This window comes from Electrona antarctica (assembly GCF_951216825.1).
Source record: "Electrona antarctica genome assembly, chromosome: 12".
NCBI classification, from domain to species: Eukaryota; Metazoa; Chordata; class Actinopteri; order Myctophiformes; family Myctophidae; genus Electrona; species Electrona antarctica.
The window spans coordinates 37150891-37161054 of NC_136793.1; the positions used below are offsets into that span (position 1 = coordinate 37150891).

At 45.2% G+C, this 10164-nt stretch overlaps 1 protein-coding gene across 4 annotated transcripts in view; it reads right to left on the reverse strand.

Annotated features, from left to right (window-relative positions):
- kat6a (K(lysine) acetyltransferase 6A) overlaps positions 1 to 3720 on the reverse strand; it is a 70328-nt gene extending 66608 nt beyond the window's left edge. For 2 of the 4 annotated variants that reach the window (XM_079515494.1, XM_079515491.1), the window contains exons 1-2: positions 3492 to 3720; positions 259 to 1745 (exon numbers count right to left, since the gene is read on the reverse strand). In XM_079515494.1, coding sequence (XP_079371620.1) covers positions 259 to 936 — 678 coding nt within the window. In that variant the 5' untranslated portion in view covers positions 937 to 1745; positions 3492 to 3720. Of the gene's footprint in view, positions 1 to 258; positions 1746 to 2195; positions 2309 to 3094; positions 3219 to 3491 lie in introns of those variants that run through there. The other 2 variants (XM_079515492.1, XM_079515493.1) reach the window with 2 other exon arrangements.
- Between the last annotated feature and the right edge of the window lie 6444 nt (positions 3721 to 10164).

Below are 10164 nucleotides of genomic sequence, written 5' to 3' on the forward strand. Positions count from 1 at the left end.
GGACTGTCACATACGTGTACATGTAAAGTTACGTGTTGTATACATGTACTATTTGGCAATAAAATGTTTCAGATAAATGTGTTTAGACTGAGAAAAACTGCAAAGATGAGCCATCTAGGCCCGGACGGTTAGCTCAACCGGCTGGGCACCTAGGCTGCTGAGCAAGCCTGACGGCGTGGTTCGACTCCCGATCCCGACGGCCTTTGCCGCGTGTCTCCCCCCCCCCTCCATGTACACATGCATGCGTGAAGGCATTACCTTGTCTTTCTCATGGGGAAGGAGACGGACAGGTGGGAGTGATTCAAGGGATACTGTCCCCGTCCCATCATCCAGGGTGCTGCTGCGGCTGACCATGTGGAACAGTGGGCCCTGCTTGGCTACGCGGCCATGGGCAACAGCCCTCTTCAGGGCCACCCTCAGCTGCTGGTGGAACAGGCCAGGCCCCATGGAACCGCTGCCTGAAAGGTAGGCCGCCACGTCAGCCTGGCACTTTAGGAAGCGCTCAATGCTCTTCAGACTGGAGCCACCAGCCTCATGGAGACCCTCCAGTGAGCGTTTGATTAGCTTGTTCCAGTCCAGTCCGGGCTTCTTCCCTGAGTGGGAGTGGGAGTGTGTGTGGGAGCTTCCCCCACCACTTCCTCCTCCTGTACTGCCTCCGGCACCTCCACCACCGCCACTTCGTGGTTTTGGTAGGGCGAGGCGGCCAGGGTTTTCAGGGTCCTTGTAGGAGTTAACACCCTTGTTCGAGACCTTAAGAATGGTGCCATCCTTGACACTGAGCTCCAGTTGCTCCAGAACAGTCTTGCGGTCAAGGCCATGCGACATAGACACGGCATTGCAAATGCGTTCCTCCGACGGTCGCTGCTTTTGCTTCTTCACCTTCTTGATGGCCTCCAGGATCCATTGGGTGTACATAGGGTTAGCCAGCTTCACCATGGCTGCAGTCTAATAGTGGGCGTGGTAGCCCCTGCAGGTCTCACTGCAACGACCACAAACTTATAGAGATAGGGGGAAAAAAGTTGATGAAAAAACTGGCCTGTAGGCCTAGGAAGGAAGGGCACGGCCTGCGCCCTAGCGCGCTGCCGCCGCCTCTTCCTTCACCTCCTCCTCCCTCCTCCACTTGGTGACTATCCTTTGTCCTGGGGCCGCACAGCGAGTCCCTCAGAAGCTAAGTATGAGTAGCACGGCAAGGAGGAGTTCACCATAGCATAAACCGGGTGAGCAAAAAGCAAAAAAAAAAAAAAGTGGTCTACCCACTACCCTCTCCAGGCAAAAATAAGTAGCCTGGAGGAGAGCAGAAGGGTAGAGTGGTGTTTGTATTAGTCCAAGTGTAGTTGGGCCACACACAATATGAAGGGTTTTGTCAACTAAAAAATAAAGTGTTTCACCACCTCTGCCTGTTGCAAAATACTGACACAGCCAGACACATACACAGGTATGCCCAATAAAACCTGTTGTGTCAGTCTTATGTCAATAGCAATTAGCCAATCTTCACTGTGACTCGGAAGAAATGACCATGGCCTTTTAGAGGTGACCGTAGTCTTTCGTTAGGTAAAAAAAGTGTGAATTCCAAAGACAATGTGAACACGACAATTTTCCTTGTGTCGTAATTTCCTTGTTCCCTCGTCTCCCTCTCTTCCGGAAGCCTGAGCTTTTCGGTTCTGGGACGGAATGGATATCTCACCCCAGGGAGCAGCCGGGCACGATCACCTTCATGCCGATTGCACCTCAGCAGTCGCCGCACCCTGCAGAAACAAGGACAAAAAACACAGAGACAGCAGGTCAAATTTCAGTGGTTAATAGTAAAGTTCATGTCATATTCCATTAAATAAAATCCAAGAACACATGCCTTCACAAAATAAACAAAAAAAACGCATCCTCCCATCTCACTGCATTATGTAAACAAAGCCATGCTTGTCCACAAAAGTCATAATACATTCTTAAGGCAGGTTCCCTCCAGAATCTACATCAGACAAGTCTGTTTCAACATGCATCTACTTTCAAAACACAGCTTAGCCTATCTGAGACACCAGCTAAATCAAAAGTATCAGTGTTGTAGTGCACATTGTAGACAGTAACTACACAGTCAGACAGTAATTACAACAATCACACAAACATTAGCATAGTACTTTATTTGTCAGCATTAGAAAGAATAAATCACATTTTATTCTTTGGGGGGAAAGTAGGTGACATACTTGGGACTTGGTATCCGAGTGTTCAGGACATACTGACACTATAATGTGTACATCTCAGAAAACCAATTCAATCTTTTCAATTCCTAAACTTGTATGACCATTTTCTAAAGAGCCACCCCCGTCTGAAATGTTAAATCAAATCATGTAACCGGTTGCTCTTTTCACAACAAGCAAAAACAATTGTCAAACAATACGATTTTTACCAATAATATCTGGTTAACGACAAATGATTGGTCAACTCAAATGAGTACCTAGTGTTTAGTCCTGTAAAGTGCATGTCTCTACCCTCAGCCCTCGCATAAAAGGTAAACACAACCGTCCCACAAACTATGCTTCTAAGCGAGTTAGCTGGCGTGCTAACATAAACACGATGCAGTCAAAACACGGGTTGTTAGCAAACACTGGCTAGAAATCTAACAGAGAATCAAAGCCAAGTCAAATGCCGCCTTCCCCTGACCGTTTCCTGGACTGTTGTTTACTCTCACTGATATGACAGGCAATTATGTGACAGCAAACCTTCCCTTCCCGCTTAGTGCTGTTGTTTAGCAAGCTAACGTTAACACCTTGCTAACAACTTACCGTTAGCATTCCTCATCACAAGCTAATGTTACTACTATGCGCTAGCCCCAGAAGGTAAACAGCGTGAAACAAACGTTTGTCACAGCGATGTCATCATGTCTACAGCTGCCGTAGTCGACTCTCAAACAGGCAACAATCCGCGTCGCAGCGGCCACAACGAATAACCTGATTTCGAAAGTCACGGTTAAAATTAATGGCAAGACCGCGGCCTTCCGACAGGCACAATGCAAGTTGCAGACTCAGACGACCGTAGGAAGGGCTAACGGGCAAGTGCAAAAAAAATGAAGACAGTTAGACACCATACAGGCGGATTTTCCTACGATCTGGGTTTTGTGGACACTCGGCCTTCCTCCTCGGCCTCACGTGCGGGTGAAAATACAACTGGTGGCCCGAGTGGCGGCGTTGTTCCAAACACTCCCCAGCTCGCTCACTTCCTTCCTCCGCCAGCCGCCCTCCCTCCCACGTATCGCCTCTGCCTGCTGCGGTGCGCAGGAGAAGACAAGGCCGCTGCCGGAGCGAGGTAGGCCTCGGCTCCCCCTCCATCCAACCACCCCCCGTGCCCCCCTCCTTCCCTCCGCGATCATCATCTCTCCGTACCCTCTCCTTTCCCTCTACCTCTCGCGGTTCCCAGAAAGCCCTAGAATTGGTCCCGTTCGGGGTTTAAGGGGGGAAGCCCGGATGGCGTGTAATATCCTCTGCCCACCAGCCGCTACTCACCGGAATTTCGTGTCGAGTTGCCGCGGAGAATGTGCCAAAAATCATTCGAATCAGAGACAACAACAAGCCCAAAAATGCAGCCAGATACTAGAGGCTCCAAAGCTGACGCCATCTTTGAGTGAAACAGGAGCTCGGCTGCCTGGTGGGGGAGGGGGGAGCTAGGGACCGTCTGCAATCGTGCGGGCTGCAGACGCACTGCGAGGGGAGCGGGGTGGGCACAGCGGAGCTGTTGCTGTGTGTGTAGGGGTGGATATCGGTTGAACAACATGAAATGGAAGAAAGGGACAGATGGTGAAGGAGGAAAAGGGATAGGTGTTCACGCTTTCTCCGCTGTGCGCATACACACAGACACGGGAGCGTCCAAGGGAACGTCTACATTTTATTCTTGCAGCTGGCTCCACCGGAGGGAAAAATCAAAGCAAGCGAGTGGGGTTTAACGTTAGAGGGTATTTAAAGATCAAAGTGAGACACCCTCCACACTGCCTGGTGTGAGAGAGATCTGCAGTCTATTGTAGCAGGCGCAGCTGTATTTTTTGAAAGATTTGGAGCCAGCTGCCAGCCAGGCACACACACACACACACAGATATAGGTCTACTTATGTCGTGGATTTCATATACAGACACAGTAGTATGCTATTACCCGATAATGCACACCCTTTGCCTTGCTAGGCAGATTATGATACGTGGCTAATAAAAAATAAAATAAAAAATGAATTATGTAAATTGCCCGCAATGCCCCCACTATATCCCCATTCCCCATCATATCCAACACATCTTAAATTACAATACATTAGGACCAAATGATTTCTCTTAATTATTTACATTTAGAAAACGATCAAGTTTGTACGGTTCACAGGAGCGCAACATAAAATGAATATAGCATCTGTGACATATATGGACAGGGACAGGCATCACTCTCATTTTTTATCTAATCCCATAAAAAGTATATGCTAATTAACTCCATCAGCCACATGCGCAACAAGCGACTGGAATCAGTCGAGATAGTGATAGTGTCAAATAGACTATAAAAATGTAACAGACTTGAAGTAAAATGCTTTAGATATCGATATTTTAATAATATTTTTGCTTTGCAATATAATCTAACCTATCCATGTGGAATAGCTGCAGGTGTTCAAAATTCACTATGAGCTTGTTCAGAAGAAAAAACAATCAATAACAATGACATTTTCATGCACATGCAATTTAATGATTGGCCTACAGTGAGATACACCTGTTACCTGAGCATCCACTTGTCCTTTTCCATTATGGGCAAATGACAGTGCAAATTAAATTAACTGAAGCTTTGAAACAAAACAAAGTGTACACAAGTCCTTTGGGAGGAATTTGTACAGTAAATTAGTCTTATAGGGACCAATTAAGCCTCAGGTTATTATCCCATGTTACACCATTTTTGTATCGCCTCTTTTGCTTCCCTTTGTTTAGGGACCAGTTCTCTCCATTTTAGTGAAACTAATTTGTTAATTAAGTTGATGAATTGTTATTATGTAAATAACTGGTACCTATTAACATGCTGTGCAATATTTTCCTCTAGAGGCCAAATATATAGTCATATCTCACAGATGGAGTACACTCAGGAGAGCCCATGGCATCAGATCCGTTTTTGCTGGTCATGAATAAATAATGTCACATGATCCAAGGCAGACGTGTAGCCTGTATACTTGTTCTGTTCAATGGACAAACAGACAAACAAAATATCTGACTGAACTTGAAGCACAAAAAGTGTGATCATTGCACTCAATGATCACACAATCTAAAGTTCTACCTAATTGTTTTAGACTGCCTAAAACAATTTGGTAGAACTTTAGATTACTTATGAGTAGCATAATAATATAGGCTACATTTACATTTATGTTGGGTATGGAAGTAGTGTGGATGTAGCCTGGGCCATGGGCTACTTCACTTTACTATTATTGTTCTTACTTAGAATAAGGATAAGCACCTCCTTATGGGTCTTTCATCTTCCTTAATCCCCTGTCCTTTTCCGATTTCTATCCTCCCTCCCTACATCCACCTGTGTGCACGCACGCACACACACACACACACACACACACACACACACACACACACACACACACACACACACACACACACACACACACACACACACACACACACACACACACACACACACACACACACACACCAACCCTCCAATAACATCCCTGCCACCTGATGCCTTCTGCTTTACAGAGGTTCCTGCTGATGCTGGTGCCTGCTGATGCTGTGCGTGTGTGTGTGTGTGTGTGTGTGTGTGTGTGTGTGGGTGTGGGTGTGTGTGGGTGTGTGTGTGTGGGTGTGTGTGTGTGTGGGTGGGTGTTTGGGGGGGAGTGTCCTAAGATCTGATTGATTGTCTGTTTAGGTTCAGAAAACAGGATGTTTACAAATGAAGTCCAGCAATAGGTCTAGTACAATCAAAGTGGTTTGACATGTGACTAAACTCTCAGGTTTAGGATAAGTGCTGCATGTTCTTTTGAATTGACCATAAAACTCTCTATTGAAGTTGCCTGACCCTGTCAGAATATAATATAAAACAGGCAGCGTACCTGTTGTGACATGCTCTATCGTAGATGATGATGAATCATGTTACAAAATGGACATTTTAAAATGACTCAGCTAAATGTGATATATATATATATATATATATTAAAAATTAAAATAAATGATGCATCATTAGTCCTCATAGTCCTCCAAATACAATTTACAATTTAGGCATTTAGCAGACGCTCTTAATCCAGAGCGATTTACATTAAGCAATAACAAAAGCATGGCATACATCACATATATAAAAAGTAGTTATCATGAATCATGCGTACTATACTATATCATATATTATACATGTGTACTATAAAGTGCTATGACTACATAAAATGCAATTCTAGAGCTGTCTACGTAACAAGCTATAAGTCTGTTTAAAATACTATCTAAGTCTACATAATGTGCTATCTAAGGGGCTAGGCTAGGGCAAGTGCTACGGGCCATGGTGGAGTCTGAAGAGGTGGGTTTTCAGACTACGGCGGAAGATTGGGAGTGAGGCTGCAGTTCTGACTGTGATGGGAAGTGCATTCCATAGTTTTGGAGCCAGAAGGGAGAAGAGTTTGGGACGTGTGGAGCGTTGTCCCGGCGTTTTTAGTGAAGGTACCTGCAGCTTCCCTGCGTTGGCTGATCTGAGTGTGCGGGAGGGTTTGTAGGGTACGATCATTCATACTTATATGATATGGGGGAGCCATGCCTTTGGTTGCCTTTGGTTGATGTTGTAAAATACTTTTACAACATCAAAGGAAATAGCCACCTTTTAATAGTTTGAAACGCCACTTCTTGTGTTGAGAGCCAGAAGTCATTCTACAGGCCAAATGTGTAAACTTTAAACTATAGGCTACAATTGCACACATTTCCTGTTTTTGGTGTATTTGGGTTTTGTTTGTGTCATGACTGAAAGGAGGGCTATAATGCATAAATAGCCAAGCTAGGCAGAAACCAGGACTCACTATTCGTCCGTGTGAACTAGCAAGTTTCCTGCTGTGGCTGGCTCCATGCCAACTCTCCAAAACCCCAACTGCTCATCCCACTACCACAAACTTCCACCCCTCCACCAAGATCCCTCCCATCGTGAAAAAGCTCTGAAACATACAACGGAAATTTCCAGTGCCTGTGTCTGCCCAGGAGTGTGCCCCCAGCCCCCCACCCGTGCTTAGCTCCCACTCCCTGTATACACCCACTGCCCTATGGCCCATGCTATACCCAAGCATGTCAAACCCAAAGGGACATAGCAACTGGAAGGTGAAGTATATAGCTTGTTGGAGGAGTACTGAGTGGCAGCGCTGGCCTTTCTGGTTCAAACCACATGCCTCTGTCTTGCATATCCTGGGTACCAGTAGTGCTAAATCATTCTCCCATCTGAAAATGCTAGCTCCTTTACTCATATCTCCAGAGTGTTCAAGGAGAGCGGTGGAGTACACTTGTAAGTGCCTAAGAGACTTTCTCTTTTGAGAGCTGAGAACCAGGTACTCGGTTTTATAAATCAATTGTCCTGCCACTGTGAACAGTCTCTTCAGTGTAGGTACATTTGGAGTCGAGGGGGAACTCTGACAAGGCAATAAACATGCATAAATAGCTCAGACCGTAATGCAATCACAGCGGAGCAGAGCCAGCCGTCACAGTGAGAGATATTACCTGGTTGCTTGTGTTTTTAAATTGTTACAATTCCAAGGCTGCCCTTGAAGCAGTCGATTGTGTTGGCTCTATCAGCAGTCAGGATTCATAACCACATTTAAGTGTGCTTTTTCTTTAGTTTTTGTAGGACTTCAGATTTTTATGGTGTGTCCTAGGGGCCGAGCGGTCTAGAAGAGTGTCTGTGAAGTTTGTCAGTCTGGGGCTAATCTCAAAACCGCTGGACATATATTTAATATTAAAAAAATAATAATAACCACTTAAACTCTGTATTGTAGGGAAAGCATTAGCTCCATCATCTGTATTGTATGGAAAGCATTATCTCTGTCTGCGTGCGTGCGTGTGTGTAATGCACGTAACTCGAGAACTGTTTGTCCCACCGACTTCATATTTGACACACGCGTTCCACACCCCCGCAGGGAGTGCAGTGCCCGGTATTGAGTCGGTCGGACCCACGGTTCTCCAGAACCACCACAAAAGGCTCTGGTCAGGCTCTGCCAGTGGGCCTAATGAGCCAAAGTCCCCTCACCTGTGCACGGGCACGTATAGGTCTAGTTGTTATAAACTAGAGGTTCGCTCACACCATGCACCTGTACCTTGCACTGCGTCGATCCACTGTCACGTGATCGTCCGTAGCCAATCAGAATAATTAATAATTAAAAGGCATTTTTCTCTGAATTTAGGCCACCCGGTTTGGCAGTGGTATGCACTATGCACCCCTTTTTTTCCCCCTAGTCATACATTTAGCAATAGCCCTCATCATTACAGACCTAAAGCATTGGAAATGGAATATACAATTACGTTCATTTTAAATCTACCCTAAACCTGGCCCTAAATCCTGCTTTTTGTGCATTCTTGATTAGTTCCACAATTTAAGCAATTAGCATTTTGCCATGCATATCATTCAGTCAGATTCTACTGCTAACCTCTAGCACAGTGATTTCTCACTAAGATTCACATTTTGCACTGATCGACACTGACCGTCACGGTTGGAAGATATATCAATTATTAACACATTATTGCTATTACAGTTATTCAAGGTACCCAACCCTGTCAGAATATCTTGTGATCAACATCTGGGTCCTGACACACACTTTTAGAAATGCTCCTACGGGCAATAATCCATGCTGCTTGCAGAAACCACCACCTATTTATCATACAAGTCTAGACACTGAAGCAGCTGTCCAGGTGAAATAGGAAAAAAAATACCAGGATACCTGGCTACACACTGGACTCCTAGTACAGTAGCTGCTGCTAACTAACTACACTTCTTCTTTAGTTGGTTTTGTTTAAATGTATACACATGTCAAACAGGATCTGTTTATCTACCGTATATCTTTTGAATAAATATAGGCAATGTGACCTGGTGACTTGTCTGCTCTTACACACACAAAGTAGATTCTCTGTAGTTTTCAACTGGTTTGGTAGTTGAGACCCAATTTTTGACTTCTGTGAGGTCTCAACCCAACTTGTAACTTGTAACACAATGTTCTTCTATGTACGTTGTTCTAAATTTGACCCTGTGAGAATGTTTCACAACTTTCTTTTGGAAACCACCAGTTAAGAAACACTGCTCTACAGTCTACACCCTGCAGCAAGACACATACAAATTCATCTATCATTTAATCAGATTCAGATTCCACCCTCCAAATGTTAATACAAGTTAAATGAACAGCTATATTGGACCCCTTTTGTCCATGCATCACCAACAGCAAACAAACATTATGGGAATAATTTAGCTTGAGAATATCAAAGTACAGTTCTGAACACCAAACTGTATTTCACAATTTACACATTTAATAAACTCTATTTACAAAAAAGCCTCTAGTGAGTCTATATCATATGTTTATGTCCTGTCTGTCGGTCTGCATGTTCTGGTATTCAGACCTCCCACATTTTAGGCTCCTTCCCAAGTCCAAGTTAGAGTGAAGTATGTAGCGGTCTCATGTTTGCCAAGCAGGATGCACCTCAGACAACAATGCACCCTCCAGACCAGGACCCTCTTTTTCTCTCTGTTGCGCACACACGCACGCACGCACGCACGCACGCACACACACACACACACACACACACACACACACACACACACACACACACACACACACACACACACACACACACACACACACACACACACACACACACACACACACACACACACACACACACACACATTCCTGTGGGCCTGGTGATGGTGGGGGGACTTAACCTCTGGTGCTCGGGAGGCTTTGTGCTCAGTCCACCCCCCACTCTACCCTACCACCCTAACCTACCCACCCCACCTCTTGTCTCTGCCCACGACAAACCACACTAAGCTATACACACCACCCCCGCAACCCAACAACCTCCTCCGTTTACAAGGCCCTCAGTTCCTCCTTCTCATGGACTCCTCAGTGTTAGAATCTCTTGTGATCCCCTCGATCAGATCCATTAGGAGACCAGAATGGACATTTATAACAATGAGGATATGTTGGTTTAATCAACAA